At 49.7% G+C, this 19,225-nt stretch overlaps 1 protein-coding gene across 3 annotated transcripts; it reads right to left on the bottom strand.

Annotated features, from left to right (window-relative positions):
• Positions 1 to 995: 995 nt before the first annotated feature.
• Positions 996 to 18,693, bottom strand: BCKDK (branched chain keto acid dehydrogenase kinase). 3 transcript variants are annotated; one of them, XM_044304404.1, is made up of 14 exons: positions 18,573 to 18,693; positions 11,580 to 11,641; positions 11,307 to 11,356; positions 11,030 to 11,238; positions 10,698 to 10,766; positions 10,512 to 10,622; positions 10,387 to 10,434; positions 10,180 to 10,299; positions 8,846 to 8,944; positions 5,819 to 5,892; positions 5,610 to 5,738; positions 5,432 to 5,521; positions 3,168 to 3,329; positions 996 to 2,433 (listed from the first exon to the last, which is right to left on the bottom strand). In XM_044304404.1, the coding sequence occupies exons 4-14, from the start codon at positions 11,234 to 11,236 to the stop codon at positions 2,289 to 2,291; spliced, it is 1,254 nt and encodes a 417-aa protein (XP_044160339.1). In that variant the 5' UTR covers positions 11,237 to 11,238; positions 11,307 to 11,356; positions 11,580 to 11,641; positions 18,573 to 18,693; the 3' UTR covers positions 996 to 2,288. The 3 variants fall into 3 exon arrangements, with proteins under 3 accessions (XP_044160339.1, XP_044160340.1, XP_044160341.1); XM_044304405.1 differs by lacking the exon at positions 18,573 to 18,693 and adding an exon at positions 13,078 to 15,613; XM_044304406.1 differs by lacking the exon at positions 11,580 to 11,641 and having other exon boundaries at positions 18,573 to 18,679.
• Between the last annotated feature and the right edge of the window lie 532 nt (positions 18,694 to 19,225).

The following is a 19,225-nucleotide window of genomic DNA, read 5'->3' as shown; positions in this document are numbered from 1 at the left end:
TACAAGACTATAACTACTATAATACTGCTCCTATGTACAGGAATATAACTACTATAATACTGCTCCTATGTACAAGAATATAACTACTATAATACTTCTCCTATGTACAAGAATATAACTACTATAATACTGCTCCTATGTACAAGAATATAACTACTATAATACTGCTCCTATGTACAAGAATATAACTACTATAATACTGCTCCTATGTACAAGAATATAATAATATGCTCCTATGTAAAGATATAACTACTAATGCTCCTATGTACAAGATTATAACTACTATAATACTGCCTCCTATGTACAAGAATATAACTACTATAATACTGCCTCCTATGTACAAGAATATAACTACTATAATACTGCTCCTATGTACAAGAATATAACTACTATAATACTGTTAAAAGCTTTCCACTACTCCTCGAATTGCTGTAAGTAAAATACTTAGTAAAGGAGGAGACGCAGAGGGGTAACGCCCGCGGTATAGTTGGTTCTGTGCCCGAGTCCGTCATCATTTTTATTATTTCATAAAACAGAAAAAGAAAAATCTGTCATTACTTATTTTTCAATCTGAACACTTGTAATTACAGCCGGGGAAGGGGGGGAGCGGCGTCGTAGGCAAGTGCAGAGGTTTGTTTTGTACCCATGACACTGGCTGACCTGTTCCATGTGCCTGCATTGCTGATAAAAATGAAGTTTTAAAATATGCAAACGAGGCTCTAGGAGCAATGGAGGCGTTACCATTACACCTAGAGGCTCTGCTCTCGCTGCACTGTGATTGACAGAGCCTGTAGGTGTAACAGCAATGCCCCCCTTGTTCCTAGAGGCTCATTTGCATATATATAAAAAATGCCCTTTGCTGCAGCTCAAGGGGCGTGTCCTTTCTGCTGTAGCTCTTCCCCGGTAACTGCCACAGCTGCTTACAGAAGATACCGCTGATGGCAGTTAAAGATTTAAACTGAGTGGCGCTATACAGACAGATCTCAGTGAAGAGCTCAGTGGCGGCACTTCATTTTTAATTACATGCAATTACAAAAGTATTCCGCTCCAGGAGCTGGTTTGAAAAGTGTAGAATATTTTTCATGTTGCAACCCCTTTAATAGATAATAATACATGATTGTCACAGGAGCTACCGCCGAGATGTTCATATGGTAGAAGAAATCAACACCAAGGACCGCGTCCTGCCCTGGAGGAGGTAAGCGCAGGGGCCCGAAGTACTCAACAGGTGACTTCTGGTGCCAAGTTCTCAAGAACCCACGAGCATGATCCGTACACACACGGCGAGCGGCTGAACGGGACCGACGCTGAACCAGTAATGATGGCAACAATGTGAACTTAACCCTTGGAACACAAAAACAGTAAAAAAAAAAAAAGTCTGCATCACTAAATATAATATTAGATCCTCTCCACGAGAACCACACAGGGGGACAAAATCAGAGGAGAACAGTAGCGGGTTCTGATTACTGCAAGACACCTGGACAATCAGCGTAATGGGGACAGTAAGTGCTATACGTTACATCATAGGACAAGCAACCCTTGCTGCAGAAGACCACACGGGGGCCGCGGGGAACCTCTGCTGCAGAAGACCACACGGGGGCCGCGGGGAACCTCCGCTGCAGAAGACCACACGGGGGCCGCGGGGAACCTCTGCTGCAGAAGACCACACGGGAGCCGCGGGGAATCTCCGCTGCAGAAGACCACACGGGAGCCGCGGGGAATCTCCGCTGCAGAAGACCACACGGGAGCCGCGGGGAACCTCCGCTGCAGCTGACCACACGGGAGCCGCGGGGAACTCCTGCTGTAGAAGACCACACGGGAGCCGCGGGGAACCTCCGCTGCAGAAAAGGAATTGTTCATTACTGCTTTTTGGCTCCAATCACCTCAATAAACTAAAATTCTTGCGAGCAGAAGGCGAGTGGCTGACAAAAGAAGATGAGGTGGTCTCCTTAGCTCAAGGAGTATCCAGGTGACATTTAACCTGTTCCTTAATCTCATTTGCGTCTAATTCCATAGAACCCATTCAATGTTTGACACTGGGGTGAATCTCACGACGATTCGATCCTTTAACTACCGTAAAATACAAGTCTCCTCAAGAATCCGAGGTTTACAACGCCAGAGCTGTTGAAGGGTCTTCTGGTAGTAAGCAGCAGCCACCAGCACCAGCTCCAACAGTGAGGAGCGACCCTCAGGAGAAACAGGTGGAGGGCTTAGGCTCTTCCTGAAGTCCATGAGGTGACCAGGCTGAGGGCCTTTGAGAAGAAAGGCCAGCCTGCTGCGTCTTTCCACCATTATATACGGAAGCTCTCCTCCTTCCCGTCAATGTGCTTGATGCGGAGGTACACATCCGTACCGATGCCCTGAAGAGACTGAATACAGAGAGAGCCACCCAGGTACTCAGCATAAGCGCGGGAGGTGGGGAGACCAAACCCAAACCTGGAAAAGAGAAGAGGGACCACAGCACTGAGACCAGAGCGTCCTATAGGTTACTTGGATTAGTCCCTGATAAATTGGGGAGAGGGGATCGTATGGCATCTGGTATTTAATACCCACACCCAAAATCAGTGATGGCTAAACTCCAGCTGTGGTGAAACCTCGACTCCCAGCATGCTCCGTTAATTTCTATGGAGTTCTGAGAACAACCAAGCAAGTGTACATCTTGGAAGTCGTAGTTTTACCACAGCTGGAGGTCAGCTATCACAGCCCTATATCTCCCTTCCAACCTCATATTCTCAAGGCTGGACCCTAAATCCTTCTGTGTACCCCATCACTAGGACGGGCTCCACTGGACCACACGGCCCAGATTATCTCCTCTACATTGTATTAAGGACTGCATACCACACTATTTATCTACAACCTTACCAGCACTGAATCACACTTTTTGAGTCACAGCAGATTTCACCCTCTTTCCCTCATGTTCCTTGGGCTGGATCTTATAGAGCAGATCACGCTCTCCTCCTGATGCTAATATGGCTGCGTCCCACAGCAGATTACCTGCTCCTCCATCTTATTAAAACACAAACCAGGCAAATCTTCTCCTCCAATTCCAGCACTAGATCCCACACACATGAGAAAACCCCACAGGATGGGATCCCACACGCCAGGCTATCCCATGGGCTGTTACTAGATATCTATCAGGCTCCAGTTCAGCATTTCTAAGCTCCTCTCACCCATGCATGGGTCCAGACTGGCCGCTGTTCACCATGTCAACCATATTCCCCAAAATCGGGGTGATTCTAGGATCCTGAGTGCTGGTCTCCGCGGTGGTAAAGTGGTAATCCATAACTCTCTCCAGGTGGTCGTGAGGTATGCCCCCGCCGCGGTCAGAGATCCTGCGAGGAATATACAGACATTAGAGAGACATTTGGGGTTTTCCTCTTTAGATATTGGTAGGTCACGATATCGGACTGGTGGGGGTGCTGGGGGTCGACTGTTTTACGTTACACGAAGGACATAGCTGGGAGCAGGAAGCTGCACGTGCCGTGTACTGGCCGTGCTGGGGTAGTGCCGCCTGAGGGTGCTGATGTTGGCCCCCACCGATGTGATACTGATGACCGCTCCGGTGATTGCTTTTCTTTTTACCAGAACTTTATCTGTTAATGGACGAGTCTCGATCGAGTCCAGTATAGATTTCTGTTTGACTGGTTCGATTCCTCAGGTATTATGGGATGTGCTCACTCTATTAGTGCAGGTTTTTCAGCTTTTACATAATGTAAGAGCAAAAAAAATATACATTTCAGACTAAACCACTTTATTTAAAAAAAATTCCAGACTTTCATTTTCTTTTCACTCTATTTTTATTACCTTTTTTAAACCCATTAAAAGGGGTTGTCCAGTTTCCGATAACCTATCTGACAGGTCATCAGTATCGGATCGGCGGGGGTGAGACGCCCTCGTATGAGCGATGCTTTCAGCAAGCAGTGCGATTACAGCTCCTGGGTCCAATTCACTTGAGAAGAAAAGAACGCGCTAGGACGGGCTAGGATATGCCCCCATTGTCTGAAAGGTGCAGGTACCACCTCTGGGACCCGCACCTACAATGAGAACGCAGTGGGAACATAAACAGAGGGAGCACTGCGCATGCGCGGCCCTTGCTCCCATTCATTTCTATAGGGCCGACCAAAATAGCCAAGCGCTGTCTCAGCTATTTCCGACTGCCCCATAGAAATGAATGAGAGCAGGGGTCACGCGTGCGGTGCGCTCCCATTCAGCGCTTGGTGGTGGATGAACCCTGGGAAATCCGGGGTCCTCCACCCACAGCTCTCCCCGCACCTATCAGACAATGGGGGGGAATATCCACCCCCCATTGACTGTGATGGGAATACCCCTTTAACTATCGGGGTCACTGATTATTTTTTATTTGATATTCAATAAATAAATGTTTTTCTGGGTAAAGAGTTTATTCGCTCAGTTGCCGTTTATTTTGGATTGATGATTAATAGTAGGAGCTGGGCCGTTTATGGGGCGAAGTTACCGATAGGACTATACGTAATAACATGTCCTATTCTTGTCCGTTCTGCGGACAAGGACAGGCATTGTTGTAATGGATCCGCCAAAATACGAACGCAATATGGACATCACATGGATGTCATCCGTTTTTTTTGCAGATCTGTGTTTTGCGGACTCGTGTGCATGAGCCCTTAAAGGGAACCTGTCACCGGGATTTTGTGTAGAGCTGAGGACATGGGCTGCTAGATGGCCACTAGCACATCCGCAATATCCAGTCCCCATAGCTCTGTGTGCTTTTATTGTTTAAAAAAAACGATTTGATACATATGCAAATTAACCTGAGACGAGTCCTGTATGTGAGACGAGTCAGGGACAGGACTCCTCTCAGGTTAATTTGCATATGTACCAAATCGGGTTTTTTACACAATAAATGCACACAGGGCTATAGGGGCTGGATATTGCGGATGTGCTAGCGGCCATCTAGCAACCCATGTCCTCAGCTCTATGCCCAAAATCCAGGTGACAGGTTCCCTTTAACCCTACCAGGAGGCACGGCTGAATTAATATCGCTCACCGTTCAACAGATTTACTATAATTTACACCAGAAAATGGCATAAATTACAAAGCACATCTGTACCCGCTGGACCACAGCAATCAAAGAGTTAAAGGGGTCCTCCAGGCTTTTAATATTGATCTTTTCCTGTTGCTAGGTCTATGGCAAAGCAGCGGTGAGCAGGAAACACTGCGCCTCTCCTCATACAGCTGAGGATATGGTCATCAATATACCCGCCCGGAGGTTCCTCCTGTCCCCGCTACAGCCGGCTGTAACAATAGGAGACGTTTAGGAGCAGAAGCGGTCACTGCCGTCTAGTGCACCGACACCCAGAGATATCACTGAGGTCCTGCACCGCCCTCACCAAAAGAGACAGCAGGCGGTTGTTAAGGAGTTAAAAAGAAAGGACGGCAATAATACAATACACCTTACCGGATTATCAGGTCGATGTCGTTGTTGGCGATGGTGATGGAGATGTCCGGGACGTTGTAGGGAGTATCGATGTGACTCTCCATAGTGGCCCTGACGGCAAAGAGCACAGGCCATCAGACAACACAGTCACAGATAAAACCCATTTACCAAGCTCCACCTACAGCGCAGACGTGCATACCGCATCGAGTTCTTCAGCAGCTCTGGGAGGATATAATCCAGGGGCATTGGGATGAATGGGAAGCGGGCCGCCACATGGCCGTTTATTCGCACCCGCGGAGCGTTCCCATACTTGTGTTCACAGAGGCGTCTGAAGGGAGCAACACGAGAAATGATTTATCAAGAAACCGGGAAACGTTACAGGAGTGAAGCGCAGACGACAGATCTTACCGGGCGAAATCCACCCACTTCTCTATTATCTTCTTGGGCGACAGACGGGTGCAGATTATACCGACAAAGTCCGTCTGTTTATAGTATAAAAGGAATAAGACGTGAGCAAAACAGAGGGCAGCAAAAACCCGAGACAGACACAACCTGCCACAGAAAAGAATCCGCATGATTTTACCCTTTCATTCTGAAATCCAAGCAGATTTTTTCTGCATTATACTCCAGAGCTGCACTCACTATTCTGCTGGTGCAGTCACTGTGTACATACATTACTTATCCTGTACTGATCCTGAGTTACATCCTGTATTATACTCCAGAGCTGCGCTCACTATTCTGCTGGTGCAGTCACTGTGTACATACATTACTTATCCTGTACTGATCCTGAGTTACATCCTGTATTATACTCCAGAGCTGCGCTCACTATTCTGCTGGTGCAGTCACTGTGTACATACATTACTTATCCTGTACTGATCCTGAGTTACATTCTGTATTATACTCCAGAGCTGCACTCACTATTCTGCTGGTGCAGTCACTGTGTACATACATTACTTATCCTGTACTGATCCTGAGTTACATTCTGTATTATACTCCAGAGCTGCACTCACTATTCTGCTGGTGCAGTCACTGTGCACATACATTACTTATCCTGTACTGATCCTGAGTTACATCCTGTATTATACTGCAGAGCTGCACTCACTATTCTGCTGGTGCAGTCACTGTGTACATACATTACTTATCCTGTACTGATCCTGAGTTACATCCTGTATTATACTCCAGAGCTGCACTCACTATTCTGCTGGTGCAGTCACTGTGTACATACATTACTTATCCTGCACTGATCCTGAGTTACATCCTGTATTATACTCCAGAGCTGCACTCACTATTCTGCTGGTGCAGTCACTGTGTACATACATTACTTATCCTGTACTGACCCTGAGTTACATCCTGTATTATACTCCAGAGCTGCACTCACTATTCTGCTGGTGCAGTCACTGTGTGCATACATTACTTATCCTGTTCTGATCCTCAGTTACATCCTGTATTATACTCCAGAGCTGCACTCACTATTCTGCTGGTGCAGTCACTGTGTACATACATTACTTATCCTGTACTGATCCTGAGTTACATCCTGTATTATACTCCAAAGCTGCACTCACTATTCTGCTGGTGCAGTCACTGTGTACATACATTACTTATCCTGTACTGATCCTGAGTTACATCCTGTATTATACTCCAGAGCTGCACTCACTATTCTGCTGGTGCAGTCACTGTGTACATACATTACTTATCCTGTACTGATCCTGAGTTACATCCTGTATTATACTCCAGAGCTGCACTCACTATTCTGCTGGTGCAGTCACTGTGTACATACATTACTTATCCTGTACTGATCCTGAGTTACATCCTGTATTATACCCCAGAGCTGCACTCACTATTCTGCTGGTGCAGTCACTGTGTACATACATTACTTATCCTGTACTGATCCCGAGTTACATCCTGTATTATACTCCAGAGCTGCGCTCCCTATTCTGCTGGTGCAGTCACTGTGTACATACATTACTTATCCTGTACTGATCCTGTTACATCCTGTATTATACTCCAGAGCTGCACTCACTATTCTGCTGGTGCAGTCACTGTGTACATACATTACTTATCCTGTACTGATCCCGAGTTACATCCTGTATTATACTCCAGAGCTGCGCTCACTATTCTGCTGGTGCAGTCACTGTGTACATACATTACTTATCCTGTACTGATCCTGAGTTACATCCTGTATTATACTCCAGAGCTGCACTCACTATTCTGCTGGTGCAGTCACTGTGTACATACATTACTTATCCTGTACTGATCCCGAGTTACATCCTGTATTATACTCCAAAGTTGCACTCACTATTCTGCTGGTGCAGTCACTGTGTACATACATTACTTATCCTGTACTGATCCCGAGTTACATCCTGTATTATACTCCAGAGCTGCGCTCCCTATTCTGCTGGTGCAGTCACTGTGTACATACATTACTTATCCTGTACTGATCCTGTTACATCCTGTATTATACTCCAGAGCTGCACTCACTATTCTGCTGGTGCAGTCACTGTGTACATACATTACTTATCCTGTACTGATCCTGAGTTACATCCTGTATTATACTCCAAAGCTGCACTCACTATTCTGCTGGTGCAGTCACTGTGTACATACATTACTTATCCTGTACTGATCCTGAGTTACATCCTGTATTATACTCCAGAGCTGCACTCACTATTCTGCTGGTGCAGTCACTGTGTACATACATTACTTATCCTGTACTGATCCTGAGTTACATCCTGTATTATACTCCAGAGCTGCACTCACTATTCTGCTGGTGCAGTCACTGTGTACATACATTACTTATCCTGTACTGATCCTGAGTTACATCCTGTATTATACCCCAGAGCTGCACTCACTATTCTGCTGGTGCAGTCACTGTGTACATACATTACTTATCCTGTACTGATCCCGAGTTACATCCTGTATTATACTCCAGAGCTGCGCTCCCTATTCTGCTGGTGCAGTCACTGTGTACATACATTACTTATCCTGTACTGATCCTGTTACATCCTGTATTATACTCCAGAGCTGCACTCACTATTCTGCTGGTGCAGTCACTGTGTACATACATTACTTATCCTGTACTGATCCCGAGTTACATCCTGTATTATACTCCAGAGCTGCGCTCCCTATTCTGCTGGTGCAGTCACTGTGTACATACATTACTTATCCTGTACTGATCCTGTTACATCCTGTATTATACTCCAGAGCTGCACTCACTATTCTGCTGGTGCAGTCACTGTGTACATACATTACTTATCCTGTACTGATCCTGAGTTACATCCTGTATTATACTCCAGAGCTGCACTCACTATTCTGCAAGATTCAAAGATAAAAATCTTCCACCATTAACTGCTTGTTCAGGGTCTTTGCTCTGGTTATTTGCATTATGGGAAGTGTCATCTTTATTACATAAAGTGATCTAACGCACAAACGTGAACTTACCTGATCCTCATGCAGGGACAAGTGGTGGGTGGCCAGCATTCTTATACCCAGTCGCGAAGTTAATGTTTTATCCAGGAAGAATCTGATCACCTTCTCATCCTGCGGGGAGATAATGCTTCATTCACACAGCAGTTCTTTCTGTCCGCGTGTTGTCCTGACTGCACTCGGGCATATTAAATGCTACAATTCAGACGTCAGTTTGACCTCATGGATTGCTGGTCCATGAAGAGAAAACCACAGCATGTACCATTCTTGTCCAATCAGGCCCAAGAAGCGAGATCATTTCACTTATTGTTTGACAGGTTTCTTCTTGAGGGTCTGCACCCTCCTCTCCCGCCCCCTTCCTAGGCTCCCGCCTCTCCTCTCCCGCCCCTTCCTAGGCTCCCGCCTCTCCTCTCCCGCCCCCTTCCTAGGCTCCCGCCTCTCCTCTCCCGCCCCTTCCTAGGCTCCCGCCTCTCCTCTCCCGCCCCCTTCCTAGGCCCTCTCCTCTCCGCCCCCTTCCTAGGCCCTCTCCTCTCCCGCCCCCCTTCCTAGGCCCTCTCCTCTCCCGCCCCCCCTTCCTAGGCCCTCTCCTCTCCCGCCCCCTTACCTAGGCCCTCTCCTCTCCCGCCCCCTTCCTAGGCCCTCTCCTCTCCCGCCCCCTTCCTAGGCCCTCTCCTCTCCCGCCCCCTTCCTAGGCCCTCTCCCGCCCCCTTCCTAGGCCCTCTCCTCTCCCGCCCCCTTCCTAGGCCCTCTCCTCTCCCGCCCCCTTCCTAGGCCCTCTCCTCTCCCGCCCCCTTCCTAGGCCCTCTCCTCTCCCGCCCCCTTCCTAGGCACTCTCCTCTCCCGCCCCCTTCCTAGGCACTCTCCCCTCCTCTCCCTTCCTAGGCAATCTCCCCTCCTCTCCCGCCCCCTTCCTAGGCCCCCGCCCCCTTCCTAGGCCCCCGCCCCCTCCTCTCCCGCCCCTTCCTAGGCCCCCGCCCCTTCCTAGGCCCCCGCCTCTCCTCTCCCGCACCTTCCTAGGCTCTCTCCTCTCCCGCCCCTTCCTAGGCTCCCGCCCCTTCCTAGGCTCCCGCCCCTTCCTAGGCTCCCGCCCCTTCCTAGGCTCCCGCCCCTTCCTAGGCTCCCGCCCCTTCCTAGGCTCCCGCCCCTTCCTAGGCTCCCGCCTCTCTTCCCTCCCGGCCCTTCCTAGGCTCCTGCCCCTCTTCCCTCCCGCACCTTCCTAGGCTCCCGCCTCTCCTCTCCCGCACCTTCCTAGGCTCCCGCCTCTCTTCCCTTACATCCCCCCACCATAACTTAAGTATAGACTGCCCCCCCTCCAGTCTTGATCTGCCATAACCCTATATAAGCGCTACCTGTATATGTCTCCGGCTTTCTCTCAGACCTTCGGCCAGCTGAGTCACGACATCCTTGTGGTCATCGAGCAGCTGCCGGAGAAGTTTGCAGTACTGGCTCTCCACCTCATGGTTTGTGATCTGCGCGGCAAAAAACAAACAAACACATGGAAATAGGCGACGATGCTCGACACAAATGACCAGACATCATTGGATCCTGGAGCTTACCGGAGGGAACTCGCTCAGCTTGTGGAAGGCACTGATATAAAGCTCATGCTGAAAGAGATGGACAGAGACATGAGATGTGCGAGACAAGGCATAGGGACGGCTGGTAAGTGATGGGCGATACCTACCACGTGGAGTATGGTTGGGTTACAGCCAATGATGAATGGGAGGCTGCGGAAACCTTTGATCCGATGCGCGATGCGGACAGGGAGCTCCTTGGACAGATATCTGGCACTTTTCTATGAAGGAAGAGGTAAAACCATTATGTATAATACGCACAGCCCTATGGAAGGATCTCCGAGAATGGGTCTTACCAGGATGTGGCTGCCATCTTGAGACCGTCCGGAGTACAGCATTGTTGTGGGGGTGAGACGCACAGAAGCCTAAAGATGGGGGCGAGAAACAGAGATTTATTTATTTTTGTGCAGTAGAAAACTGGGTTCAGGGGTGATCATACGTTCCTAATACATCAGCATACGCTGCTGTGGCACTGGTCCACACCCCATCTGGGGACTGTCAGGGACTGAGCCTCAATGGGCAGCTCTGCCCACGACCATGCTGGCATGTATGAGAAGGGTCAATGATCGCCCACATAAATACATCAAGGAGAAAATGTACATTTACTACTGGCGCTCGGCCATGGTACCTTCTCTGCGGCCTTGTCGATGCTGGACTGATTGTAGAAGGAGGTGACGGTCTTGGACCTCTCTCTGGCCAGCTCCACATGGTGGTGGTCTGTGGCAGAGGTGGATTGGAGCCGCAGCAATAATGACAGCCGTAAAGGGGGGTTCGGCGCTCCTCGAGCCAGCAGCTCCACCATGTTCTTCCGCAGCATCTTGATTGACTGCAACATTCCTGCAACAGAGGCATCGTCAGAGGAGAAGGAAAAGACAAATGATAACATATCGAGCGACCAAACTGACCTGGAACCTGGAAACTCTGCCGTCCTAGAGCAGTCGTGATATTTCAGAACCTGCAGACAGAAGGAGGGGACCAGACGAGGGGTAACTGACAAGAACCAAGGAAAACCCAACATTTTATGCTCAGGACGAAGGTTATACTCATGTGCCATGTTCTGCTAAATTACACTTGGCAGCAGGATTGTGAATGCAGCTCTAGATGTGACTGGAGCTGTTCTCCTGCACACTGACAATATAAGGGGAAGACGGGTGAATACAAAGTTCAAGGAACATTACCTAATTATCCGGAGGGGGGCAGCTCAGGTCACAGGAAGAAAGGACACATGACCTTTATCCATCTGCAGGAGGAAGAGACGGGAGAACCCGAGGTCAGACATTAGGACAGCGTGAGGGAAGAGGAAGAGGCGGGAGAACCCGAGGTCAGACATTAGGACAGCGGGGAGAGAAGAGGAGGAGACGTGAGAACCCGAGGTCAGACATTAGGACAGCGGGAGAGAAGAGTCCTATGACCGGACGGACAGAAAGAGCGAGAACGTAGATGTATCAGGTTGGGGGGAATATCACCTATGAACACACTTCAGGCGGGCATTTAAAAGAAAAAATAAATAAAATACTGAGAAGTGTCAACAACAAAACCTTTGCCAGAGGCGGTCACAAAAGCTGCCGCAGCGTCAAGTTGTGAATTTGGTGGAATGGCTCACCAAACCCTGAAGTATTGCACTAAGGTCGCAAAATGAATGGATTGATTGGTTATGTCTGTCCTGTGGATCGGATACAGGCGGGCTCTCTGCATGACACACCTGTCCGCACAGGTAAAACATGACCAATCTCTGCACTGTTTAGCTTTTGCATGCGCTCTCTCTCGGAGTCTAGCCCACGCTGCCACCGGAAGCGATCCCTCCACCGCATGAAGGGGGGGGGGGGGGGCCCAGTGGCATAACTAACATGGCAAATTTTGGATTGGGGCCACCGCCTCTATTAACCCGTAACCCCATTACCATGCCCCCACCACTCGCTCTGCATATATATCATTTGGTCCCCACCCAGACTGCCAACCTCTCTGTATAGATTCTATTTTCTTTTTGTGCCCCCCGTTTCCAAATTTAATTAAATTCATAGTGCTGGGTTCCCCCTGTATGGTGTGCAGCGTGTGCATACCTAAAAATAAAATAAAAATACTTCCCTCTGCTCTGTTCCGCCTGACTGGCAGCATCTTCACGTCTTCCCGCGAGACCCGTGACTGCCAGCGCCGGGTCTTGCCGATATCGAGCAGAAAAGGTGTATGTATGGGGGACGTGCGCAGCCGCACTAGCACTTACTTTTTAAATAGACAAAGCGGAGGGGGACTGGGCTGGCTAAAAGCACTTGTGCGCAACCCCACACCCCCCGGGCCCAGTCACACCCTCTGCGACCACGATCGTTACGCCCCTGGGGGGGTGATATAACAGTGGAGAAGAATACCAGAGGCGATGCAGCAGCTGCTGGTAGACGTTCTACCCCCTATAGCAATGGAATGTAATGAGCCGCCCGCAAATCGCCCCAATACGATGTTTGTCTGCCGGGTCACAGCTGCCGCACATCGACTTCTAGGGAAAGACACCTGAAGGTTACAGATAGACGTTACTAAACCAATGTGACTGGTTCCTGGCAGCGGACAGAGGCACCGCGGTTATATTGGGCAGCTGGTCTACAGATCACTACCCCCATCCTCACACAGGGCGGCCAGATGTACGATTCCCCTGAAGTAAGCTGTGCGCCCACCGGTAACACTCACCCCTCTGCTGTGGAACCCCATAAGACAGTGAGGCCGGTCGTGTCACCACCTCAGACACCTGCAGGAGTAAACAGTCAGGGACGTAGCACCACGTGCACAGAGCTGGGGCGGCAGCACACAAAGCGTTAATCAGAAGCCGTATCCTCACATGAAGGAGAAAGCGACGCTCGACGGGAACAGCGAGTTACCACAAGACTGCGGGGAAAGGAACATACAGTCCCCGGGTGAACTCGGGGGCGGCCGCCCAGGATCACACCTCTGTCTGCATTACATCATATGGGACACGGTAAACATTACTGCTCCCCCCCCCCCAACACAGGCCTCAGAGCAGGAAGCCACCAGCCAGCAAAGGGTTACTCTCCAGGGAATGCTGGGTATGTGTAAACTATCAGCATGTGACCCTGGATCTGGCGGCTCATGGAAAGTGAAGCTTCAACCAAGGATCAAGCTACATCTTCACTGCTACTCCAGTCACAGCCAGAGCTGCAGTCACAGTTCTGCAAACAGATCTCAAAAAGCTGCGTCGAGGGCTTCATGACATGGGAGTCCATGGCCGCTGCATGCCAGGCTTCCATCAGAGATTGGGGGGGTAAAGCCACCACCGCTGGACTCTGGAGACGGCTTCTGTGCGGTCACCAATCACTTCTCTATCTGGCTTCTGATGGTCGAGTCTGGTGAACGCCAGGAGGACGTTACCGGCCGGACTGCATGGCGCCCGGTGCACAGTCTGGTAAAGGGGGTAATGCTATGCGGGGTCTTCAGGGCTCGGACCCGAGTCTGAATTCTTCAGCAGACAGGACTTTGTGGACACTTGTATGGTGGCAGCTTTGTGGGAACCGTTTGGTGAAGACCCTTTTCTGTTCCTCCATAAAGTCAAGGCTGGGGGAGTCTGGAAGAACCTGACCGGCCGCACAGGACCCCAGAGACTGAGAGCCGGGCCCTCTCCTCCAACATCAGGGTCTGGCCTCAGAAAGGGTCTCCTGGACAAAGGGACACCCCCCAAAATCTTATAGCATGCCTCCCCAGCAGAGCAAAGGGGGGACCAACCCTATATTAATGCCTATGGATGTAGAACGGGGGCCACATACTTTTCTCTACACTGAATATGCACTTTTTTAGAGCCCCATTCAGCGTGGGACCTCGTTTGTTGGCACAGTGATGAGGACATTAGAAGGAGGTCCTGACACGCCGTGAATGATCCTTCTCCCCTCCGCTCAGGGATCAGAAACCTCCGCAGCTCCAGCTGTTCTGAAACTACTACAACTACCAGAATCCACCTTTCACTTCCATGATATTATAAGAACAGCCGAGTAAGTTTGCATGCTGGGAGTTGTAGTTTGACAACAGGTGGAGTGCTGAAGGTTGCTGATCCCAGAACTATAGGATAAGGATCTTGGAAGAAGGAAAACTGTCCATCCTGTTCCTGCAGCCAGTCCAGAACCTTACGACCACAGGGTGCACAGCGGCCATCGAGGGATGAGGCCCAAACCTTCCCCACCATTACTGACCGGACGGCTTCATCTGCTGGTAGTGCTTGTCCTCCTAAACACGGTGCCATCCCTCTGACTAGGCCATGTTCTCCACTGCTCGGGGGTCTTGTTTGGTTGCCCCGTGGAGCAGGTGGTCTGCTGTTACCGTCCGGACAGGTCAGTGTGCTGCGGACTCCCCACCATTCCTGATGTCCTCCTCTGACCCCCCGACGCCTTATGTTCTTCCAGGATCTTACCATTCCTGATGTCCTCCTCTGACCCCCCGACGCCTTATGTTCTTCCAGGATCTCACCATTCCTGATGTCCTCCTCTGCCCCCCCCGACGCCTTATGTTCTTCCAGGATCTCACCATTCTCCACACAAGATAACCACCGGGACCGCGCCGCCGTCATTCCCACAGCTGCGGTTCCCATTTTAACGTGGATTCTCATTGAACCTGATCCCCGAAAACTAGCAATGAGCGAACTTGTGTTTTAAGTTTGGCGTGTAAAGTTTCAGTTATCGAAGTATCGCGTTATGGATTCCGCTACCACAGACAATAACGGAATTTAGAATCCATAACAGGATTCTTCGATAACCTGACGCCGAACTTAACACAAGTTCGCTCAACACTACCGAAAACCTCTCGCCGAGTCTAGTGCTGCGCTCTCCGTGCAGGACACAGGGGGCGCTCTAATATACACACAGCCATCGTGTATACATCTTGTACTGTAGCAGGCAAAAGTCTGGGCACCCGAGCTCAAAATTAGGCTGTGTTCACACTTCAGTTATCCGAGATCAGGTATAATGGGAAGATCTGCACCTCATCTCCGCTCACGGTAACTGTGGCCTGAAAACAGCGGCTCCACAATATACAAGCCCCGGCTGTGTGCGCCGATCGCGGATGCGGACCCATTCACTTGTGGCGTTTCTCTCCGTGCCTCTGCACCGTAATAAAAAATAGAACTTGCTCCAATTTAAGTTGAATGGGTCTGAATGTGTCTGCACCAGCCACATGGACGGTGCCCATGCGCCGCCATCTGCAGTCCCCGATGCACGGCACGAGCGCCACGCGATCATCTGCAGGAGCCCCAAATTTGAAGAGTTCAGCAAGCTGAAGATGAAATGATCTCCAAAAGAGTTAGGGGGCGATTCATCAAACCGGTGGAAAGTAGAGCAACCAATCAGATTCCTCCTTTCATCATTTTCCAAAAGGAGCTGTCAAAAATGAAAGGTGGAATCTGATTGGTTGCCATGGGCTCTACTTTCCACCGGTTTGATAAATGACCCCATGAATGTACAGTCATCTATAGGGCAGGAGTATATACACACACACAGGCGTCATCTATAGGGCAGGAGTATATACACACACACAGGCGTCATCTATAGGGCAGGAGTATATACACACACACAGGCGTCATCCATAGGGCAGGAGTATATACACACACACAGGCGTCATCTATAGGGCAGGAGTATATACACACACACAGGCGTCATCTATAGGGCAGGAGTATATACACACACACAGGCGTCATCTATAGGGCAGGAGTATATACATACACACAGGCGTCATCCATAGGGCAGGAGTATATACACACACACAGGCGTCATCTATAGGGCAGGAGTATATACACACACACAGGCGTCATCTATAGGGCAGGAGTATATACACACACACAGGCGTCATCTATAGGGCAGGAGTATATACACACACACAGGCGTCATCTATAGGGCAGGAGTATATACACACACACAGGCGTCATCTATAGGGCAGGAGTATATACACACACACAGGCGTCATCTATAGGGCAGGAGTATATACACACAGGCGTCATCTATAGGGCAGGAGTATATAAACACACAGGCGTCATCTATAGGGCAGGAGTATATACACACACAGGCGTCATCTATAGGGCAGGAGTATATACACACACAGGCGTCATCTATAGGGCAGGAGTATATACACACACAGGCGTCATCCATAGGGCAGGAGTATATACACACACAGGCGTCATCCATAGGGCAGGAGTATATACACACACAGGCGTCATCCATAGGGCAGGAGTATATACACACAGGCGTCATCCATAGGGCAGGAGTATATACACACATACAGCCGTCATCCATAGGGCAGGAGTATACACACACACAGGCGTCATCTATAGGGCAGGAGTATATACACACATACAGCCGTCATCCATAGGGCAGGAGTACATACACACATACAGCCGTCATCCATAGGGCAGGAGTATATACACACAGGCGTCATCTATAGGGCAGGAGTATACACACACACAGGCGTCATCTATAGGGCAGGAGTATACACACACACAGGCGTCATCTATAGGGCAGGAGTATACACACACACAGGCGTCATCTATAGGGCAGGAGTATACACACACAGGCGTCATCTATAGGGCAGGAGTATACACACACACAGGCGTCATCTATAGGGCAGGAGTATACACACACAGGCGTCATCTATAGGGCAGGAGTATACACACACAGGCGTCATCTATAGGGCAGGAGTATATACACACACACACACAGGCGTCATCTATAGGGCAGGAGTATACACACACGGGCGTCATCTATAGGGCAGGAGTATATACACACACAGCCGTCATCCATAGGGCAGGAGTATATACACACAGGCGTCATCTATAGGGCAGGAGTATATACACACATACAGCCGTCATCCATAGGGCAGGAGTATATACACACAGGCGTCATCTATAGGGCAGGAGTATATACACACAGGCGTCATCTATAGGGCAGGAGTATATATATATATACACACAGGCGTCATCTATAGGGCAGGAGTATATACACACAGGCGTCATCTATAGGGCAGGAGTATACACACACATACAGCCGTCATCCATAGGGCAGGAGTATATACACACAGGCGTCATCTATAGGGCAGGAGTATATACACACAGGCGTCATCTATAGGGCAGGAGTATACACACACAGGCGTCATCTATAGGGCAGGAGTATACACACACAGGCGTCATCTATAGGGCAGGAGTATATACACACAGGCGTCATCTATAGGGCAGGAGTATATACACACAGGCGTCATCTATAGGGCAGGAGTATATACACACAGGCGTCATCTATAGGGCAGGAGTATATACACACAGGCGTCATCTATAGGGCAGGAGTATACACACACAGGCGTCATCTATAGGGCAGGAGTATACACACACAGGCGTCATCTATAGGGCAGGAGTATACACACACACACAGGCGTCATCTATAGGGCAGGAGTATATACACACAGGCGTCATCTATAGGGCAGGAGTATATACACACAGGCGTCATCTATAGGGCAGGAGTATATACACACAGGCGTCATCTATAGGGCAGGAGTATATACACACAGGCGTCATCTATAGGGCAGGAGTATATATACACACAGGCGTCATCTATAGGGCAGGAGTATATACACACAGGCGTCATCTATAGGGCAGGAGTATATACACACAGGCGTCATCTATAGGGCAGGAGTATACACACACAGGCGTCATCTATAGGGCAGGAGTATATACACACAGGCGTCATCTATAGGGCAGGAGTATATATATACACACAGGCGTCATCTATAGGGCAGGAGTATATACACACACACAGGCGTCATCTATAGGGCAGGAGTATATACACACAGGCGTCATCTATAGGGCAGGAGTATATACACACAGGCGTCATCTATAGGGCAGGAGTATATATACACACAGGCGTCATCTATAGGGCAGGAGTATATACACACAGGCGTCATCTATAGGGCAGGAGTATATACACACAGGCGTCATCTATAGGGCAGGAGTATACACACACAGGCGTCATCTATAGGGCAGGAGTATATACACACAGGCGTCATCTATAGGGCAGGAGTATATATATACACACAGGCGTCATCTATAGGGCAGGAGTATATACACACACACAGGCGTCATCTATAGGGCAGGAGTATATACACACACCCTCCCGGCTTTTTCCTCTCCTCACCCTCGGGTCACTCACCTCTCCCGCGCTCGCCCCCGGCTCTGCTCGTCCTCTGCTCCCGGCCTCAGTGTCCAGCGTGCGGTGCCATCACAGGAGCTGACTGCAGCGCGCGCACTACAAGTCCCGGCATGCTGCGCGGTCACGTGGGAGGAAAGGGCGAGGCAGTAAAGCATGATGGGAAACGCCGAGACCTCCTGAACCCCGACAGCCGCCATCTTATTGAAGACCACAATTCTATAGGGGAAGTAGTCATGAGTGGAGTGGAGTGGAGACTACTGGCTTGGTTGCCATGGAGATAAGGATGGTTGTGAGCTGTGCCCTGCGAACAATGGCGCGTTTTTCCTCGAAACCAACAGAGGCTTATGTTCAGTGGTTTTGACAGGGATGTCAGCAGTGAGAAAAGCGTCAATGTACAGGCCCTTTATTAAACGCGCACCACACTGCTTCTGTCCAGTGGTGTCACCACACTGTACACCGCTGTCACCACACGGTACACCGCTGTCACCACACAGTACACCGCTGTCACCACACTGTACACTAACGTCACCACACTGTACACTAACGTCACCACACTGTACACTAACGTCACCACACGGTACACCGCTGTCACCACACGGTACACTACTGTCACCACACTGTACACCACTGTCACCACACGGTACACTAACGTC

This window comes from Bufo gargarizans, chromosome 8 (assembly GCF_014858855.1).
Source record: "Bufo gargarizans isolate SCDJY-AF-19 chromosome 8, ASM1485885v1, whole genome shotgun sequence".
In the NCBI taxonomy this organism is placed as follows: Eukaryota; Metazoa; Chordata; class Amphibia; order Anura; family Bufonidae; genus Bufo; species Bufo gargarizans.
This window is presented reverse-complemented; position numbering and strand designations above follow the sequence as displayed.